Source organism: Lagenorhynchus albirostris, chromosome 9 (genome assembly GCF_949774975.1).
Source record: "Lagenorhynchus albirostris chromosome 9, mLagAlb1.1, whole genome shotgun sequence".
Lineage (NCBI taxonomy): Eukaryota > Metazoa > Chordata > Mammalia > Artiodactyla > Delphinidae > Lagenorhynchus > Lagenorhynchus albirostris.
The window spans coordinates 69,533,197-69,555,953 of record NC_083103.1 but is presented as its reverse complement, the minus strand read 5'-3'; the positions used below and the strand labels follow the sequence as shown (position 1 = coordinate 69,555,953).

At 41.5% G+C, this 22,757-nt stretch overlaps 1 protein-coding gene across 1 annotated transcript in view; it reads right to left on the bottom strand.

The window, feature by feature from the left end:
* The window catches only part of HEPHL1 (hephaestin like 1), a 92,923-nt gene that overhangs the window by 11,837 nt on the left and 58,329 nt on the right, over positions 1 to 22,757 (bottom strand). Inside the window, 5 exon segments of the mRNA XM_060157892.1 lie at positions 509 to 615; positions 4,448 to 4,588; positions 7,367 to 7,506; positions 13,416 to 13,629; positions 16,439 to 16,651. Of these exon segments, the coding sequence (XP_060013875.1) occupies positions 509 to 615; positions 4,448 to 4,588; positions 7,367 to 7,506; positions 13,416 to 13,629; positions 16,439 to 16,651 (815 nt within the window).

The window sequence follows — 22,757 nt, the reverse complement described above, 5'->3', positions numbered from 1 at the left end:
TTAATTTCTAAGTAAAGTTAGCCTATTTATCATTCAAATATTTTGTAGTTTCAGTTACCAAGTTTACTTGGAGTGTGTTTTCTTTCCTGAGCCTTTTTTCACACATCAAAAACCATGGTATAAATTAAATTAAAAATATATATTTATTTATGATTATCTATTTTACATATCCACTCTTGCTTCAAACTACCTTGTAAGTTCTAAATTTGGTAATTGAAACATTGAGATTTTATTTTTTTCCCCGTATACTTTAGATCAAGTGTCGGCAAACTTTGTTTTTGTAAAGCACCAGATAGCAAGTATTTTTTACTGTGTGACCCATACCATTTCCATCACAACTACTCAACTTCATCATCAATAATGCAAACAAACGGGCATGGCCATAGTTTGAGACCCCTGCTCTAAACCAATACATCTCTTCACATATACCCACCATAGTTGTGATAACTTGAAGAGTCAGCTTAAAGCCACATCACTTTGAGCAATTTGGTGGCTCTCTCCACCTTACCTTCACAAAGTTTACTGTTGAATAGTAAACCCATGGAATACAATTTGGGTCAGACAGCCCTGGACCGGACCTTTTAGGGACATTCCATCTGTAAGTTTTTATTTCTCCTGAAACAAATGAGAAGAAATAGAAAAAATTTTTGTTCATGTTACCTCTGTTCCAGACAATTTATCTAAAGAAATACAAAGAGATTCTTCGTATATTTTGGTTAAAGTTTATTGCTGAGTAGAATTGCCCATTCACTAGAAATGTTCCCATTAAATTCACATCTTGATTTTATGCAGGTTCAAAATGATAGATTTTCATTTCAGACTATAGCCTTCCATCTTAGTTTGCCTTTTCTATTATCAACTGATGTTTATTCAGGAAATGAAGACTTATTTTACACCTCAATGTTTCTTTCCTCAAATTTTGTACCTTTTTCCTAAGAGTTATGCTTGAGCATGCTTGAGTTACTATGGGCCTCAGCCTTGGCTTCTTGTGGAATCAGCAGGGAGCTTTGTAAACTCTCACTGCTCAGGCCTTATCCCAAACCAATGAAATTAGAGTATCTGGGATCTGGTACTAGGGTACCAGTATATTCCTTAAGCTTCTCAGGTGATTCTAATGTGCAGGCAGGTGAGATCTAGTTGGAACCAGAGAGAACCAGAGAGGCCTAGTTTCAAATCCCAACCCTAATGACTTGTTTTCACTCAACCTTGACAAGCTACTTAATCTCACTGACTTTTAGTTTCCTTATTTGTAAAGTGGATTAGTTATGCCAGTTTTCAAATTGTTGTGAGGATTAAATGAAATAAAATACCTAGAATAGTGCCTCACATTGAAGGAAGTCAATAATTGCTAATTTGTATGTATACTAATAACAAACACATGCACTCCCTCTTGTGAGGCCCCATATCTGTGCATCCCCTGGGGCTGACCCAGAGCCTTGCAAAGGAGTCATAAACATATTCATGAATTATCAAGATAATCACATTGTAAAAGGCTCATTTAAATTGTTATCTCCTTTTGAACTGTGTCCCTTCCCCACCCTATCAGGACAAGCAACCTACAGCTGAATGTGAGCCACAAAGCAAAACAAAAGTAATGCTTACATGAAACTTTGCTCCAGGTTTGCTCATGCACCAGTTGGTTAGCGATATAATTTTAGGTCTAGTTTCCATGGTTTTCATTATAGCCCCTATGTCTTGGTAATCACAAGATAAACAACTGATATTTAGCTTTCTAAATGCAAGTGACTACAGGGATGGTGTTAAAGTTGAAACAATCCATCGTCTACCCCAGCTGGGAGCCCACCTCTCAACAAAAAGAGGATGCTAAGTAAATGTTTGTTGAGTGATTTAATAAAAAGGAGAAGAAGAAGAAGAAGAGGAAGGAGGAGAAGAAGGAGGAGAGGAAGAGGAAGGAGAAGAAGAAAGAGAAGAAGAAGGAGGAGGAGGAAAGGAGAAGGGGAAAGGGAGGAGGAGGAGAAAGTGGGGGAAGAGGAGGGAGGGGGAGGGGAGGGGGAGGGGAGGGGAGGGGAAGGGGAGGGGAGGGGAGGGGAGGAGGGGAGGGGGAGGAGGGGAGGGGGAGGGGAGGGGGAGGGGGAGGGGGAGGGGAGGGGAGGGGGAGGGGAGGGGAGGGGAGGGGGAGGGGAGGGGGGAGGGGAGGGGGGAGGGGAGGGGAGGGGAGGGGAGGGGGGAGGGGAGGGGGGAGGGGAGGGGAGGGGAGGGGAGGGGAGGGGAGGGGAGGGGGAGGGGAGGGGGAGGGGAGGGGAGGGGAGGGGGAGGAGAGGGGAGGGGGAGGGGAGGGGGAGGGGAGGGGAGGGGAGGGGAGGGGGAGGGGAGGGGAGGGGGAGGGGAGGGGAGGGGAGGGGAGGGGGGAGGAGAGGGGAGGGGGGAGGGGGAGGAGAAAACTGATAGGGGCTTACTTTTCTTAAAATGCTAGTTTGCTCTCTTCATCGCATGCATGCCCTGATTAAACTTTCTTCTCCAAGTTGCCTGGACTTCCTGCACAAGGTTAGTTTATTGCTCCTACATCTAATCTCTGGGTTCTTCCAAATCTTTCTGCCTTATTAGAGACCCTTGTGGAGACTGAATCCCTCTGAGTTCCAGTAAAAAAATAGTAATAATTTCTCCTTTGCCATGCTCTAAACATTTTTCTCCCTACTCTCATAACCCTCACATCTAGGACTCTTGGAAGGCCAGTCAGCATAGAGAAGTTGTGTCCCTTGCCACTCCTCACCACCAGGGCACAACAGCCTGGGAGGGGTCACACCAACTTGCCCACAGCCCTACCAGAGCTCCCCACTCCCCATGGCTAATAGGCACCTTTCTTCCTCCCTCTAGAGTTGCTTTCAACCATCAAAAATAAATATATTTAATAGCTTTTTTGATCCATTTTAAACCATTTTCCTCTTCATCAAAGCAAGACACATCCATTAGAGAAAACCTAGAAGGTATAAAAAATGTGAGGAAGTAGAAAAGATGATCACTCTGCTGTTTAAAATACCACCACAAAGATAAAACCATTATTAACATTTTGGCTTATTTCCCTTCTGGTCTTTCTTCTATGCTTGTATTTTGCTTAACAAGTCTTTCCCATGTTATTAAAACTTTCTTAAATGTCATTTAATGATTGTACAATGGTCCATTCTAAGAATATTCCAAAATTGACTATTTCTCTGTAGATAGACATTTAGATGTTCATGAGAAGTTTCTTGAAGCAGCTTCTGATACTGGGAGTAGGGAGTGGCAGAAGTTGGAATAGTAGCCAATAATGATTTTCCTTCCCACAACCCAACCTTGAATAGATACCTTGCTAACCTTTTCTCGTGATGCATTAGATTGTTTTCTTTTCTTTATACCTATTTAAATTTTTTAAAATTTATATGACCTTTATTGCAATTATATAGGATTATTATAATGCTATTATGTATTCATCAGAGGTAAAATGGAATATAACTCCCCTGTAATTATACCTATGGTTGCTATCAATTTCATAACTGAAGGTCACAGGGGCTCTTGACATTTATCACAAGCACACTTTAACTGTGTAAATATTATGGAAGCTCCTTAAATTGTGAGCTCTTCTCTCCCTTCAATGCATCTTTTAAAAGCCAGCTGGAGTTCTATCTCCTTTATAAAGCCTTCCCTAATTGTTCCTAATTAGACAATCAGTCTTCACGGGTTTTCCTTCTCTGAAATTTTATCAACACTCTCAGATATATTCTTGAAATTCTTCACCACTTAGAATTTCATCTTGCGTAATCTGCACTCTTGCTGAAATGATTCATCTTTTTTTCTATCAAACTCATTTTAAACATCTTGAGAGAAATGTGTGGTTAAGAGCTCAGGTCCTGAAGTCAAACAAACTGAGTTCCGCTATTACTAACGTCTGATGTGGTTAAGTTCTTTACTCCTCTTTGCTTCAGTCACCTGTTAAATGGGCATAACTACCATACTTCATCAATTACAGGATGCACATTTTTCACAATTTAGCACATCTGATGTCAGGATGCATCTTTCAATCAGTGGCATGTTAAAGTTTAATTGGCAGCATGTTTTTTCTTTTCTTTCTTTAGTAACAGATAAAGTAATCATGGCCATTACAATTGATGGTATCAGGTTAAATGAACTATGTTAGTGTCTACCTCCCCGGGTTATTTTAAGGATAAATGAGTTTAAAAATTTTTGTTTTAAATGTAAAAGCTGGCACAATGTTAACACTGAATATGTGTTAGCTGTTATGTCTTAATACCCTTTAAGGTTCCTAATGGAGCTGTAGGAACTCCATAAGCACTTGGTCATTGGGTGAATGGTGATTTCATATTGGGGTAATGGTTGGAACACATTGACATTACAATGAGCTCTCCAAAACCCTTCAGAGTTCAGAAAAGATCAGAGAAGAGTTGAGTCTGCAGTATTCATCGGGATGGAGCAGATCTGTGGGGTAAGTTACCTGGCTTTGTGACAGGCACTGGGAGTCCTTTCCCACTCTCCATGTCCTCCACTCCGTGGGCTGAGATGGAGTAGGGCCGACGGGCCTTGTTCATAAATATGATCAGGATGGAGTCGCCCACCTCAGCATGAATCATTGGGCCTGAAGGCAAAACACAGACCTGTGTGCATTGTCGTTGCTCTTTTCAACATTGGTGTAATTTACATGTAGGTAGTATTTGACAAAATAAACGAAAGTTAGCACCGTTATTAGTGTATTTCCTCTAGAGGGAGATATTGATAGCATTAAATATCACATCATGTTTGGCGATTGCACCAGCCTGGGTTCAAATCCTGCCTCCTTTACTTACTTATTGGAGAGGCCTTGAGTAAGTTAAGTGACCTGAGTCAACTTCCTTATCTGTAACATGAGTTTAATAACACCCTTCTCAGAGGGTTACAGTAAGGATTGAAGCACAGTAAATACTCAATAAATGCTTAAACTTTTATATTGCTGAGACATACTCTCCAGGAAAAGCTATAGCCACAGGACATGGTGACTTTGTTTGTTTGTTTGTTTGTTTTTATTTCAGAAACAAGTGCCCGTTTTGTTATCATTAAGGGATTGGAAAACAAATGACTATGAAAATATAATGTCAATTTAAAAATTTTAAATTAAAATATATGTATATTTTATATATATAATTCCATGCATACTAATGATGTAGGATATGGTGACTTTCAGTTGTAATCCCTCTGCGTGTAACCTTTGGTAAGCCTAAAACTACTCATTATCTGGTTAATGGATATAATAGTGAGGATGCAATGAAATGATGTGTATAAAAGGGATTGCTAAGATAACAAAATTAAAACATATGTATTGATGTATGACCAATACAGTGATTTCACTAATGCATGTCCAAATGTCCAATGCTGTTTCTCAGTATTTGGATACCTGCATGAGACATGTGCTTTTCAGCACCTCATGTGTACACATTTCTGTTACAAGCAACCAGCCTGAGTGCCAGTGGAAATAGGCCCACACATCTCTGAAGAGGTCTGCACCCACGTTACTGTGGGATGACCCTCACCTATGACAGGTGCCTCTTGGTGCCCAGAATGTGCCACAAACCTAGTTTGCTCAGCCACACTGACAAAGTATCATACACAAACGGGTCTGCACAAGGCATTGCCTGAGAGAGGTGGAAACAGACTTCCATCTTGGAAGCACATCAGACCCAATCTCAGTGGTTCTCAATATGTATTTGCATTCTACATTCACAGGGAGATACACCACGGTTGAGAGTCAGACCACACCCATCCATTCTTCACTGGTTCAAACCATGGTTTTAATTGCTCTTCTGAGAAATGTAGTTGGCTGTCCGTATGAGTGGATGCAGAGTCCATGAATACGGAGGGCCGACAGCACTAAGCCATTTAATATAAGAGACTTGAGCATCTGGGTACCCATGGAGGTCCTGGAACAAATCCCCTGTGGATACCAAGGGATAACCTTACTGATGAAAGGCCTAAATAAATCTAAAATTTGTTGGACTATTATTGTCTTCAGAAGAAATATTTAGTATGAATCAGAAAGTGTCTGAAAAGCACTCTTTTAATGATAAATCTAGAAAAGAAAAATCTAGGCATGTTTTTAAGCAGTAGTTTGGGGTAGAGTTACAGATGGGGCATGTGCATACATATGTTAAGATCACTATTTATGTATACACGACCACGTAAATTGCACATGCCTTGCTGGATTGGTGAGAGGGAGCAGATGCTTTCTGATTTACCGCCTGGTGGGTCACAGGGAACAGTAATGACCAGAGGCGGGCCTGTCCTGTGCCCTTTGCAGCTTCAGGAATGCAGACCTCTCCCTGAGCTGCAGAAAATGAATAGATGGGCCTCCCGCTCCACTGGCTGAAGTGCTGCTGGGCTTGCCTCTGATGAAGTCGCTGGTTTGTGTCATTTTACTGAGCAAACCAAACCGGGGCTCTTGGGGGGTGGGGGTGCAGCCCAGCCGCCTCCGCAAGATCAGCACCCTTTCTTCAGAGATCTGTCCACACACAGGGCTCAAAAGAAGGAATGTTCCCGTGGGAGATTACTCATTTGGTATGACAAACAAGCTTGGGAGCTGATGTTAATAGATGGTGAAGATGGACGGGCTGTCTCATAATTTATGAATCTAGTAACCTCGTGGTGCCTTATTTTAATAATAAAACACATTACAGCCTTACTATTTATATAAGTTGCCTTGTACTTTTAAAAATGGAGACGGATTTCTAAAAGTCCTCTAGATTAGCCCTCTGCTTTAAGATGGCATCTTCGTAATGGAGTCAGGTTTGGTGATGCTCAGGTGAAGAAAAGTGGGGAAGGTTAGCAGGAAGAGCTTATCTGATCTCCAGGTCAGGTAGCCCACACAGGCAGAGTCGGTTCTGAGAAGGCCAGGAGTTAGGGCCCCTGGAACTGAATCTAGGCCGTTCACCCAAGCACCTCTCTTAAGTAAGGGGTTCCTCTTTTGTCAGAATGATTTTCATGGTGTGTTGGTAAGGCGCTGTGCATGGATGATTGAGAACTTTGGTGAAGTTATGCAAACACTCTGCCTGCTGTTCTGAGGCATCAGCTTGTTTCAGATGAAAATTTCCTGGCTCAGCAGAGGGGTGGCAAAGGAATTTCAGGGCAACAGGTACTGGTTAGACTGCCCTGATGATATGAATTCCTGTTTGCACATCATCTGGTAGTCTTCTTACGGCTACTGTTTGTATGAGCCGAGCATGCAGCACACTCCCTGATAACGGGAGAGCAGGAAGTTGTCCTACTTGGATGAATGCAGTCAGGCTGCTCTGTTCCTTCCATCCCTTCTTGGGCAGAAGTCTAACCAGACGTGTGTGTGTGTGTGTGTGCGCGCGCTGGCAGTGCACGGCTGCGATCTGTGCCATACCCAGGAGTGCCAAGTGTTCCTCTTGTGGCGGTTGGGCTTTGATCTCCACAAATTCTCCATTGGTGTATTCCCTGTAAACCACTTTCTTGTACTGAGAGCCAATCCAGTTTTCAGTGTGGTTCATAAATATATCTCCATGTCTGCAAATCAGAAGCAACAGGAATTAAAGTTGTTAGAGGGTAAGAAAATCCTTGAGTGCTTCTGCATGATTCGGGGGTGCACTGGAGCAGTGCTTCCCAAATTTGGCAGCAATCAGGATCTCTGTGGGGAGCTGGTTTTCTGCACCAGGCTCTCGGGGAGTGGGACCAGGATTCTGCATTTGAAAGCATCTCTGGGTGCTCAGATGTAGGCAGTCCGGCACTGGACTATGGTCCACTCTTGGGAACCATCGCTCTAAAGCCCTACTGGCACTCAATCCCTGACCAGCTTTAGTTAGAGACTCATAAGAGCCCTTTGAGGTTGCACTTCTCTTCTTGGAACTAACTAACCTCACCCACATGCTCACCCATGCACATACACACACATTCTACCACCCTGCATTCCTCCAGATTTTATATGTCTCATTCTGTACCTTGTTATGCTTTTCCATTTTAAAGAGCTCAAGAAAGTCTGTGGGTTGTGTATTGTGCATATACATACAAATAGATACATATATTTTGGCCATGTTGCACGGCTTGAAGGATCTTAGTTCCCTGATCAGGGATTGAACCTGGACCCCAACTGTGAGAGTGCAGAGTCCTAATCACTGGACCATCAGGGAATTCCCTAAATAGAGATACAGTTGATTCTTGTTATTCACAGTAGTTACATTCTAGAGAGTCACCCCAAACACTGAATGAACAAATACTGAACCATTTTTCCTAGGGGAAACACCGGGTTAGGTTCCTTCGAACCTCGGGTCACAATATTTTCATCAACAGATCAATATATAACCTTGTTTGATGTGTGTTTCTGTTTAAAGACATCTTATGCAATAGATATTGCTGATCCATAAATACTGAACTCATGGCCAATAGTACTATGACTCATGCCTGAATGAAGCTTATCTAGCACCTGTATTTACTCTGTAAGGGCACATTACAGCCTTCCCGTGCTAAGGGACCCTAGACAGCACTTCAGTCCCAAGCTGGGGGAGCCATTTTAAACAGCTAAATCACCAACAAAAAGCACAAAGAAGAAAAAAAAGTGGCACTAAATAGATGACCAAGAGGACACTTGTTTCTGTAGGAGAGCTGAAACAAGAAGGCAGAAGGATGCATTGTTGGTTTGACCTCTGCTGGGAATGTGAACATCAAGGGACATACATTTTTTACTGCTTTATTCATATCTGCAAGTGACCACAAAAGCACCACAAGAATTGACTTGGGGGTTACAGATAAATTTCAGCGAGTAGGCAAATTCACACACATGGAATCTGCAAATAATGAGGCTCAACGATATATTTTATCTAGCACCAAGCTAGATCATCACAGAAGATAGAAACAAATCTATGGACTTTATCTCCAAATATAGTGTGTCTCATATCCTTCCATTTCCCTACTATTAAACTGCCGACACTCTAAGCCACCTACCTAATCTAATCACTTACCTGTATTAACTGGAATCGTTCCTAACCATGTTCTCTGCCTCCAGTGCTCCTTTCCTCTCTCTATTCTCTACTCCAGGGGTCCCCAACCCCTGGGCCACAGACCGGTACGGTACTGGTCCGCGACCTGTTAGGAACCGGGCCACAGAGCAGGAGGTGAGCGGCAGGCGAGCAAGCGAAGCTTCATCTGCCGCTCCCCATCGCTTGCGTTACTGCCTGAACTATCCACCCGCCTTCCCCCTTCTGTGGAAAAATTATCTTCCACGAAACCGGTCCTTGGTGCCGAAAAGGTTGGGGACCGCTGCTCCACATTGCAGGCAGAGTGATCCTAATCCACAAATTTGAACATGTTGGTCGGTCCTTGTGGAAAAGCTTTTTAAGGCTTCCCACTGGCAGACTCCTCAATTTAGCTCTCATACCCTTTCCCTATCTGCCTCTGCCAACCTCCCAAACCTGGTTTCCTATCATTGCCCCCCACATGCCCTATGCTCATGCCATTCTAAACATTCACTCTCTTGAGCTCCACGTGCCCTCCACTCCTCCAGGCACCCACTTGCTGCCTTCCTGTGCTGAGAGCACACTTCCACCTCTTCAACTGACCCTCTCTTCGTGTCCCAGCTCAAAGACTACTTCTTCCCAGAAGCTTTCCCTGATCACCTACCCTCTCCCCGCCTTTCCCCCAAGATGGGGCTTCCCTCCCCACAGTGACTGCATGACTCAGTGTGCTTGTTCTAGTGTCTGCCCCATGGACCATGAATTCTGTATGAAAAGGACCTTGTGTGCCCTTCTCAGCACTTTGCACAATGCCTAGCACACAGTAGGTAGTTAACAAATGCATGTATATCTTCTACCCACCACTGTGTGCTTTCCAAGAGAAGAGAATTTTTCTCCTACTTTTATTTTTCCAGGAGTCCTAGTAACATGTGGTGGCGACAAGCACAGACTCTCGAGCCACCTCTGCTGTTTTCCAGCTTCCCTTCTCTGCAAAATGACGTGATGATAATTCATCTACCTCCCAGGACTGGTGTGAGGATCATATAAGTTAAGACTCGTAAAGCTGTGTCTGTGTCAGACACCTATTAAGAAACACATAAGCGCTTGCTCTATCATCTCACTAGGATGTCACATGATTATGCTGGGCCAGAGCTGATGGAATGGGTCAAGTGTGTGGCGAGGGTCATATCAGATAGGGTTTGTAAAAGGCCTAGTAAAATGCCTCGCTCATGGGGGGTGCTCAATAGATGGCGAGTCTTTTATATATATATATATATATATATATATATATATATATATATATATCTTTATTGGACTATAATTGCTTTACAATGTTGTGTTAGTTTCTGTTGTACAACAAAGTGAATCAGCTATATGTATACATATATCCCCATATCCCCTCCCTCTTGCATCTCCCTCCCACCCTCCCTGTCCCACCCCTCTAGGTGGTCACAAAGCACCGAGCTGATCTCCCTGTGCTATGCGGCTGCTTCCCACCAGCTATCTATTTTATGTTTGGTAGTGTATATATGTCCATGCTACTCTCTCACTTCGTCCCAACTTCCCCTTCCCCCCCGTGTCCTTAAGTCCGTTTTCTACGTCCACGTCTTTATTCCTGCCCTGTCCCTGGGTTCATCAGCACTGTTATTGTAGATTCCATATATGTGCATTAGCACACGGTATTTGTTTCTCTCTTTCTGACTTATTTCACTCTGTATGACAGACTCTAGGTAGATGGCGAGTCTTGTCTGGAATCCCAGGTTAGTTAAATTACATGCATATCAGTCCACAAGCTCAGGAGTACTAGGTATAACTTTATTTCTCTATAGCAACCTACTCTCTATTTTCAAACTCCTTCTCATTGCACAGACCCTGGCATTGTGCCAATGGTCCCATTTGTTGCCTTTCTGGGAAAGACTTCCAGGTTCCAAGTTGAGGCAGAGGGTCTGTGCTGACCAGGACAATAAATGTCTCAGGGAAAACACATACTGAGGGGTAGTCTGAAAACTAGAGGTGTCCTATGATATGGCCTTGGGTCAAACGGCAGAGGCATAGCAACTGGGGTGCAGAGGGGCATTCGTTCCTGGGCTCTGATCTACAGGGGTGCCACAGATTGCCACTGGGATGACTTGGCATTTCATTTCTGTACTGCACTTTTATCTACAGATCTGTTGTATTTTTAATAGGTGAAAATGCTCTCATCTCACTTTGTTTTTATTTATTTATGGGCACAATCCACAGTGGCAGGGGCAGGGTGCAGACACCCTCAGCACCCTCTGTCTATCTCTCAATGCAGCTTGGGAGACAATCTCAGAAGACCAAAGCTAGCTCTTCCTGCCAGCCCGGAGGGAAGGGGCTGAGAACAGAAATTACACTGAGTTTCAAGAAAATAAATTTCTTACACACTCATGGGCTAAGATTGTACACGTGACAAAATTATTATACGATGATTTCTTCAGTGATGGCAGCCTGTTAAGGAAATAATCATTTTATAAAAAGCAAAATTAATATTCATTTCATTTTCTACTGCGGTATCCGTCTTTAACTTGTATTGGCGGCACTGGTTTAGCAGGAGGGGTGTCTGGTTCAGCAAACTGGGTTGGTGAATCATTGAATGAATTTTAAACCGTCCTGTCCTTGAGGCAAATCTTTTAAAAATGGAGAGTCATTGTGTTTCTCCATTTGTCCATAAGGTGGCACCATTACATGCTTTGCATTAGCCTGAACCCTCAAAACAGGCCAAGTAAGAAGAGAAACAAAACAGGTTAATACTCGGAACAGCTGGGTGTGGGAGAGTTGGTGGGGGGACATAACCACAGAGGATTAGTTCGAGGGCTGGGGAGGGGAGGGCAAGGGAAGTGTGATAATAAATATCAAAGAGGAAGAAGGGTGTGAAAGTCAGCTTGTGTTGAGAACAGGATTTGTCCTTCAAAAGGTCTATGTTCAGCTCCAACTCTGCCAGTGACTAGTTGGACCACTTAACTGGGCCGAGTCTCCTAGTCCGTATATGGGACAGTGATACCCAAGCAGAGGGTGTTAACTTTGGGGGAAAGGTCTGCAGGTCTGTGCCTGAGATGCTTCTATTCCTTTTCTCCTTGGCTCTACCCGGCGGCCCTGGTGGGCTTAGGGCAGTAGAGACCAGTGCTCATCAGCCTGCAGGGGGCTTGCAGCCAGGTGAGGGAAGGGGTCTTGGACTATGCCCCTTAACCCTTGGGTGTCTGGCATGATACGCCCGTTTTCTTTCTTTTTTTAAATTTATTTATTTTTAAAATTTTTGGCTGTGTTGGGTCTTCGTTGCTGCGCGTGGGCCTTCGCTAGTTGTGGTGAGCGGGGGCTACTGTTTGTTGCGGTGCGGTGACTTCTCTTGTTGCAGAGCACGGGCTCTAGGCGCATGGGCTTCAGTAGTGGTGGCTTGCAGGCTCTAGAGTGCAGGCTCAGTAGTTGTGGCGCACGGGCTTAGTTGCTCCGCGGCATGTGGGATCTTCCCGGACTGGGGCTCGAACTCATGTCCGCTGCATTGGCAGGTGGATTCCCAACCACTGCGCCACCAGGGAAGCCCCGTGCTGTGGTTCTTAATCTAGAATCTGATATTCGAATTAGTTGGGGAGCTTTTAAAAATACCAATGCCGGGATTCCCTGGTGGCGCAGTGGTTGAGAGTCCGCCTGCCGATGCAGGGGACACGGGTTCGTGCCCCGGTCCGGGAAGATCCCACATGCCGCGGAGCGGCTGGGCCCGTGAGCCATGGCCGCTGAGCCTGCGCGTCCGGAGCCTGTGCTCCGCAATGGGAGAGGCCACAACAGTGAGAGGCCCGCGTACCGAAAAAAAACAAAAAACCAATGCCTGGGTGTTACCCCAGCATCTCATTGCCTCCGCTCATTCATTGGTGCTTAGCATTGGCCGACAGTCCTGCCCAGGAGGGTCAATCTGGCGGACTTTCTGGGTACCAGGTCATCCAAAGAGAACTGCTTTTCCTGTCCCAACTCGGGGATCTCTGCCAATGCCTCCTACGTGCTCCCTGGTTGTCCCCCACGGTCAGCGCTCGGCCAACGGCCCCCGCGGTCCTCAATCTACAGCTGCCCATCCTCTCACCCCAGATCTACGCACCATCTCTGCCTCCCTCTGCATCCTTTTGTCCTCCCAGGATCACTGTGAGATGGGCCTCTTTGCCTAAACCCTTTCAGTCCAGACGCTCACTCAAAGCCACATTCGCTGGTTCGACAGCCACCCTTGAAACTAGCTAGCGGATGTGGACGGAGCCCGCCACGGGAGCGCCCTTAAAATGACTTCAGACCCTTTCCCGGGACGCAGAGGGCAGTTTCCCTAAGCGTTCGTGCCCCTGAATAAAATCTCTTGTCTGCCAGAACTGGGCAGACAAAACCAGGGCATTTTTAGTTTCCACATTTGACAAACGTCCACGGAGCATGTGAGACCCCACCCGAGAGACTCCGCGGCGGCTTCGCCTGTGGTACCTTTCCCATCCTCCGTCCGAGTGCTGCTTTTCGAACTCCCAGTTTTTGTTAGGGGCATAATCCCATTCTACCTCTTCAGCGGCGATGTAAAAGGTTCTTATCATCCCGTACGGCTGTTCAGAAGGGTCCTTGTTGCCGCAGCTGCTGACCTCATATATTTGATTCATGCCTCTCTGGAAGTGGTACAGGGTGGAGCAAAACACCCTGAAGATGCCTGGAAGAGAAATAGCTTGGCGTTGTGTGCGATGCTCGAGGGTTTGATTTTGGTTTGTTAGCAAACCTATGTAATTTATTTCAAAATAACCGATAAGGTGGATTTTTAAAATATCATCTTTATATAGTATTTAAAAATCAGACACCAAGGGGAATAAATTACTCTGAATATATTTACTTATGGGGAAAAAATACCATCTGAAATTCATTTGTCATGGACAAATAAAACTTGCAAAGTTGTTGCCAACAGGTGATTTCTCTGGGTCTTCCCTATTGTACACACCTATTAGAAGATGGTCACTCCTAGAAAATCACTGATAGGTGATGATTATCTTCGCCCCACCCAGTTTAAAAGGAACTCATTATCCGTAAGATGAATATTCTAGACAAAATTCAAATTAGGTCACGTTTCTGAAGTCATGACTTTTGCCCTAAAGGTGTTCATAAGCTGTAAAGTACAATACACAAGTAAGGTATTATTATTAAAGCCAAATGTATTTCTTCATTAAGCCCTTGAGCAGAGGATGGTCTTGTTTCCAATGGTAAGTCTACATGATGCCAGATGAAAAGAAAAACCAACAATCATATCTGACTGAGAACAATATAATTTTTAAGCTGAATTTTCCAGATGCCTTGGCATCAGGTACACATATCTTAACTGAATTCACCATAAAATCACATAAAACCAAATTATTGGGAAGTATCAACTTTCAGTGAAATTATTGGATCAATAAATCTTCCCTTCCTCTAGTAGACTGTTCTCAGAGGTGAGTGAGAGTGCGGGTCTCGTTAACTACCTACAAAGCACAGAGATAGCTTCTATCATGCTACACATGTCTAAATACTGACAAGTTACCCCTTCAGGATGAGCCCAAACCACTGGTTCATGGGGTACCCTAGCACCCCGTGGTGACCATCATGAGGAAGGGTCTCTATAAAACCAGAGAGAAGATACCTCGGAAGACAGACATGGCGAGAGCTTCCTCTGCCTATGTGGGTCTCCAGGCAGCTCATTATCGATGTGTTCATCATTCCTTCAACAGATGAGGAATTATCTTCTCTAAGAACAAAGAGGAGCTTAAGGCCTTGATTGTGGTGATGTTTTCACAGATGCATACTTCTCTCCAAACTCATCAATTTACATATATTAAATATACAGCTTTTTGTGTATCAGTCATACATCAATAAAGTGGTTTAAAAAAAAAAGATTCAAAGAGAAAACGTTTGACTTGCAACTGACAGGCTCCTCTACCCATGTTTTGGGCACTCCTTTTGGCTTAGAGATATGGGACAGGAATTGGTGAAATAACTAAGCTTTTCAGCAATAACCGATTTATACTCACCACCAAATATAAACTGGAAAACATCGTCATGTAGCTCTTTAGAAGCCTGTAGGGCACATGAGTAAGTAGCCAAAACCCTAAAATTATTCCAGCCATCTCTAGTTTTGAATGCCTCTTTCTACGGGTTAAACCTATTTGGCTGTTTTCCTCCTCTTCCCTCTTTGGTCTTGAAGAGTGCATTAAAAAAAAGATCATTGTTCCCAAGGCATCCCTTGGCATGATTCATAATTGATCAATTGTATTAATATAGAAATGTTGAATACTAGAAGTTTACAAGGCAAGGATTATGCAGCTCCTACTCTGAGACAGTTCTTAGGCAAAAGTTTTGAAGCTCAAACCTCAAGTTCTTAACCAGTGACACGGAGAGGCATCTAAACTGCAGTTCTAGTGTGGAGTAAAGGAGTAAATACCCATTCATAAAGGAGACGGAGCTGGCAAGTACTCATCTTGGGTAGAATATTGGTTTCTTCTTAAGACTAATGAAAAAGTTGGGTTGGAGAAACATGTTGAACACCCGTAGCACTTGCTATTCTTATTTTTCATGAGACAGCATATGCTGCCATATATTGTTCTATATCTTTTATTAAAATGCCCCCGTTATATAATTAGCTTGGGAATCACTAAGAGAAGGGACAGGTACTGGTATTTCAATGGGCTCTCCATGAACTTAAGACCCAATGCAGCTTGCTTTCTGGGTGCCCAAGAGAATGAAAATAGGGAAGTCCCCATCTGGGACTCATCAAGAGACCACCATCAGTCACTAAAGAAGGCAGACAAGTTCATGTCCATAACCTGGAAGCAACTACTGGGCTGCTCATGCCTGGTTGATGCTTCAGAGCAGTAACTAAAATGATGTTTGTGCTTAAAGAGAACAACGACAAAAATTCCTCTTTCTTGGCCTGAATTGTTCATGGATATAAATCAAGAGCATTCTTCTAGGATTTGTGAGGCAAGGTCATTTGGAGTACTCCCACTTCTGCTTTGTGGATGTTATTTTAGACACCTTTCCTTTGTCCTTTACACTATATATTTGAAATAAAATAGTCAGGATTCTCTGATTCTAATCAGGACTATACCTCTTTCTGTACACCCAGAAGTGCCCTAATTCAAACAATTTCTTCTGGGGGAGGGGGAAGGGTAAGCTGGGACAAAGTGAGAGAGTGGTATGGACTTATATATACACTACCAAATGTAAAATAGATAGCTAGTGGGAAGCAGCTGCATAGCATAGGGAGATCAGCTCAGTGCTTTGTGACCACCTAGAGGGGTGGGATAGGGAGGGTGGGAGGGAGACACAAGAGAGAGGAGATATGGGGATATATGTATATGTAATAGCTGATTCACTTTGTTATAAAGCAGAAACTAACACACCATTGTAAAGAAATTATACTCCAATAAAGATGTTAAAAAAGAAGAGTATATGCCTGAAGATAGGAATTTGATCACCTGAGCTGGCCCTCAGTTTACCTGCATGGTCCGGCTGCATGAATGCTGTTGTGGAGACATGGGGAAACAGGGCCAGGGAGTCGCGGTGAGTCCCTCGTAGGTGGATGGTGTTCCCTTGAAAATAAACTCCATGCATGTCAGTGTCGGTGCCCATTCCAATCATATGCCAGGAAACTCTATCCTTTTTGCACATGGTTAGGCCTGGCTGGTTGCCATACATATAGCCGTTAATAGCTAAATGGAAGGAAAAAGATAGCAGAGCCCACTATAATTTTGTAGATGTACTGAAAACACGTCATCTTAGTGAAAGATTATCAGTGTGTGTAGGGGCAGTGGTGTTCAAGTTCAAACTATTTACAGAAGATCCTTATTATCAGAGAATAAATAGTCCTGGGGAAAAGTCACATGGTGAATCAAACTTAAAGGGAGACTGAAATTAACAATGAATAATGAAAATACGCTAAAACTGTGAATCTGTTCTATTTAATAATGTATACACAGGGCTTTAATTCTAAGAATCAATAAGAAATAAACCAGGTTGTTTTCTGGAGTAATTTTTTCTGACAAAATTGTTTGATAGTATAATATGATATCCTTCATTTCACATTTTAGGTTTGCAGATTATAAAGAGTATCATCCTTGCAAAAATATTTACAGACTTCGTTAATTTTCTCGAAGTCTTTTTTAAAGGTCTTGATATGAAAATCATTTTCTTTTGAGGTTCTTATCCTGTCATCTCCCTTGTTAAGTGTCTTTTCCTCAGTTATTTATTTAATTTTGTCAGATCCTCATTTGCAAATGGCTTTGCATTTGATTCTAGAAGTTATCACACATCTCTTCACTGATTTCATGGATCTTGCATCATTTGAAAAAATTGCAGTTGATTGACATTATACTTGCATGTCTAGTCAGTGGAGAGGGATTTTGGGGTGGGGGGAAGGGACACTAAGTTATAAGAGGTTGGCCCTTGAGTAAATAATTTGGCCTTATGATAACTTTGATTTCCATTCCCCAATAAAATAACTGACAGAACTTTGAATAATGATCACTTAGATATGAAAACATTTTGTATCTCCAGAAATGCAAATTGTTTTTCTCTTTTACATCAACCTCAATCCATCAATAGTGGTTACCTGGAGCAGTGCCTTGAGAAGAATTGAGAAACCACATTCCCACTCTGGCGGATGAATGCCGTGATTGAATAGCACTGAAGGGTTACTGCACCTAATTATGTCTCATGCTTGGTGGCCCTTAGAGAGATATTCCCACTCCCACTCCTTCTAATGCCCATTCATCATGTATATGAATGATCTGTTACAATCTCATTGTCAAATAAAATTACTTTTTGTTTCTTTATCTGCAGAATGAGGGGTGCTTGGTAATTTTACTCAAATATCTGGAATTATTAGTAGAAATTCCAAGAAGCCCAGGGGCTGCTGAGAAGAATATCACATTTTCTGAAAAAAATCTTTGATAATGCTCTTGCAAATAAACTAAGTCTTGTCTGTTGAATGTTAAAGAGATATCGTTGTAGATTGTGATGCTAATAATTTAGTCCTTGGCTGGCTGGTAGAGAATCCTCTGTTGCCTTGGAGCTCTAGTTTAAAGCCTCTCTTTCCCCAGGAATTCCCTTGTGGTCCACTGGTTAGGACTCGGTGCTCTCACTGCCAAGGGCCTGAGGGCCTGGGTCAGGGAACTAAGATCCCACAAGCCAAACAGCGTGCCCCCCAACACCCCCAAAAAGCCTCTCTTTCTGGAACATTCATTCAGACATTCAACAAACAGCGTTGAATATAGACTATATAATACGAGCAATGCAAAGAATTGTATGCTATATAAGGCATTTTCTCTTTGGTATTGTTGCCAACTTTCTTTCTCCCACTCATGCAAGCAAGACTGGAGACAAAATTTAATTTATAATTAATGTGAAATTTAAAGTAAAACACGTAATTTTCCTTGAATTTTGCTTGAAAAATGACATATTCTACATGTTCAAAATATACAAATGTATTTCAAATTGCCAAACCAGGATGGGACTGGATTTGACATGGTCCATTAGATTGTTTTTTGTTTTCTATATACAGGCCTCTCATGACAAATTTCTTTTGCAACCTAGCTTCTCCACTAAGGAATTGTTATGTTTCCTAATTTGTAGTTGAGTTTACCTTTTCTATTGGCTACTAGAGAGGTAGGAACTACATTTTGTATTCAGTTATAACAAAATTTTTCGTAGAAGATGATATTGAAGGTGCACTATTCCATGCTTTCCATTGGTCCAAGAGGGGACTCTGTTGGAACAGAACATCCAGGACCACAGGAGTCTGAGCTGGTGCTGTGCATCACTTGGAACCTTGAACTGTTTTTGGACTTCCTTGGGAGAGAGGGAAAGTGCTATTTCATTATTTTCCCATAATGTTTCCCATAATTTTTCCCATAATGTTTAATAAACATTTGTTTATTGTTTCCCAATAATCAGATGTTATGCTTGGTCCTAAGACAAGGCCTGTTATCTCGCCATGCTTGCTTTAAGCACTGAAGAAAATTTTTATTCAAGTATATTTGATTTACAATATTATACTAGTTTTAGGTGTACAACATAGTGATTCAATATTTTTATACATTATACTACATTTAAAGTTATTACAAAATAATGGCGATATTTCCCTGTGTTGTACAATATATCCTTATAGCTTATTTATTTTATTCATAGTAGTTATTTTCTCTTAATCCCATAGCCCTATCTTGCCCCTTCACCCTTCCCTCTCCCCACTGGTAACCCCTAGTTTATTCTCTATGTCTGAGTCTGTTTCTTTTTTGTTATATACATTCATTTGTTTTACTTTTTAGATTCCACATATAAGTGAAACATACAGTATTTGTATTTCTCTGTCTGACTTATTTCAGTAAGCATAATACTCTCTAGGACCATCCACATAGTAGCAAATGGCAGAATTTCATTCCTTTTTATGGCTGAGTTTTATTTCCTCCTATATATATATACCATGTCTTTATCCATTTCATCTCTTCATGGACACTTAGGTTGCTTCCATATCTTGGCAATTGTAAATAATGTTGCTATGAACATTGGAGTGCATGTATCTTTTCTTTTCTTTCTTTTTTTAAATTTTTTGATTACACCATGTGGCATGCAGGATCTTAGTTACCCTTCCAGGGATCGAAGCTGGGCCCCCTGCATTGGAAGTCCGGAGTCTTAACCACTGGACCACCAGGGAAGTCCTGAATGTATCTTTTCAAATTAGTGGTTTTGGGTTTGTTTGTTTGTTTGTTTGGATATATATATACCCAGGAGTGGAATAGCTGGGTCATATGGTAGTTCTATTTTTAGTTTTTTGAGACACTTCCATGCTGTTTTCCACAGTGGCTGTACCAATTTACATTCCCACCAACTGTGTAGGAGGGTTTCCTTTTCTCCACATCCTCGCCAACATTTGCTATTTGTGTTCTTTTTGATAATAGCTGTTCTGACAGGTGTGAGGTGATATCTCATTGTGGTTTTGATTTGCATTTCTCAGATGACTAGCAACATTGAACATCTTTTCACGTGCCTGTTGGCCATCTGCATTTCCTCTTTGGAAAAGTGTCTACTCAGTTCTTCTGCCCATTTTTAATCAGGTTGTTTGCTTCTTTGATTTTCAGTTGTACAAGCTGTTTATATATGTTGGCTATTAATCCCTTATCAGGCATATCATTTGCAAATATTTTCTCCCATTCAGTAGGTTGTCTTTCCATTTTATTGATGGTTTCCTTTGCTGTGCAAAAGCTTTTACATGTAGTTGGATCCAATTTGTTTAGTTTAGCTTTTATTTCCTTTAATTTAGGAGGCAGATCCAAAAAACTATTGTTGGGATTTATGTCAAAGAGTGTTCTGCGAATGTTTTTCTCTAGGAGTTTCATTGTATCCAGTCTTACATTTAGATCTTTAATCTATCTTAATTTTATTTTCATATATGGTGTTATAGAATGTTCTAATTTCATTCCTTTACATGTAGCTTTCCAGTTTTCCCAGAACCACTTATTGAAGAGACTGTCTTCTCTCCGTTGTATATTCTTGCCCCCTTTGTCATAGAGTAATTGACCATAAGTGCGTGGGTGCATTTCTGGGCTCACTATTCTCTTCTGTGGATCTATGTGTCTGTTTATGTGCCAGTACCAAACTGTTTTGATTCCTATAGCTTTGTATATTGTCTGATGTCAGGGAGCATGAATCCTCCAGTTCTGTTCTTTCTTGAGATTTGGGGTCTTTTGTGTTCCCATATAAATTTTAAAATTATTTGTTCTATGCTCAACATCACTAATTATTAGAGAAATGCAAATAAAAACTACAATGAGATATCACCTCACACTGGTCAGAATGGCCATCATCAAAAAAATCTACCAATAATAAATGCTGGAGAGGGTGTGAAGAAAAGGGAACCCTCCTACACTGTTGGTGGAAATGCAAATTGGTACAGCCACTATGGAGAACAGTATGGAGGTTCCTTAAAAAACTAAAAATAGAGCTACCATATGACCCAGCAATGTGACTCCTGGGCATATATCTGGAGAAAACCATAATTCAAAAAGATACATGCACCCCAAAGTTCATTGCAGCACTATTTACAACAGCCAGGTCATGGAAACAACTTAAATGTCCATTGACAGGTGAATAGATAAAGAAGATGTGGTATATATATACAATAGAATATTACTCATCCATAAAACAGAAGGAAATAATGCCATTTGCAGTGACATGGATGGAACTAGATATTGTCATACTGAGTGAAGTATGTCAGACAAAGACAAATATATGATTTCGCTTATATGTGGAATCTAAAAAAATGGTACAAATGAACCTACTTACAAAACAGAAATAGAGTCACAGATGTAGAAAACAAACTTATGGTTACCAAGGTGGAAAGGGAGGAAGGGATAAATTGGGAGATTGGGATTGACATATACACACTACTATAAATAAAATAGATAACTAATAAAAACGTACTGTGTAGCGCAAGGAACTCTACTCAATACTCTGTAATAACCTATATGGGAATGGAATCTAAAAATAGTGGATATATGTATAATTTATTCACTTTGCTGTACAGCAGAAACTAACACATTATAAATCAGCTATACTCTAATAAAAAATTAATTTTTTAATGTGATTAATTAAACTGGAATGAAAGAAAAAATAATAAAATTATTTGTTCTAGTTCTGTGAAAAATACACTTGGTATTTTTATAGGGATTGCATTGAATCTGTAGATTGCCTTGAGTAGAATGGTCATTCTAACATATTGATTCTTACTATCCAAGAACACAGTATCTTTCCATCTGTTTTTGTTGTCTTCAATTTCTTTCACCAGTGTCATAGTTTTCTGAGTACAGGTCCTTTACCTCCTGGGGTAGGTTCATTCCTAGGTATTTTATTATTTTTGATGTGATGGTAAGTGAGATTGTTTCCTTGATTTCTTTTTCTTATAATGCATTGTTAGTGTGTATAAATACAACAGATTTCTATATATTAATTTTATATTCTGCAACTTTACTGAATTCATTGATAAGCTCTAGTAGTTTTCTGGTAATGTCTTTAGGATTTTCTAAGTATAGTATCATGCCATCTGCAAACAATGACATTTTGACTTCTTCCTTTCCAATTTGAATGCCTTTTATTTCTTTTTCTTCTCTGATTGCTGTGGCTAGGACTTCCAATACTTTATTGAATAAAAGTGGAGAGAGTGGGCATCATTGTCTTGTTCCTGATCTTAGAGGAAATGCTTTCAGCTTTTCACAACTGAGTATGATGTTAGCTGTGGAGCTTTCATATATGGCCTTAATTATGTTGAGGTATGTTCCCTCTATGCCAACTTTCTGGAGAATTTTTATCATAAATGAGTGTTGAGTTTTGTCAAAAGCTTTTTCTGCATCTATTGAGGTAATCATATAGTTTTTACTCTTCAGTTTCTTAATGTGGTACATCACATCAATCTAGTAGTTCTGCGTCTTTATTCCCATCTTGCCCCTAGCTTCTTCATGACCATTTTTTGTTTGTTTGTTTAAGATTCCATATATATGTGTTAGCATACAGTATTTGTTTTTCTCTTTCTGACTTACTTCGCTCTGTATGACAGACTCTAGATCCATCCACCTCACTATAAATAACGCAATTTCCTTTCTTTTTATGGCTCAGTAATATTCCGTTGTATATATGTGTCACATCTTCTTCATCCATTCATCTGTTGATGGACACTTAGGTTGCTTCCATGTCCTGGCTATTGTAAATAGAGCTGCAATGAACATTGTGGTACATGACTCTTTTTGAATTATGGTTTTCTCAGGGTAT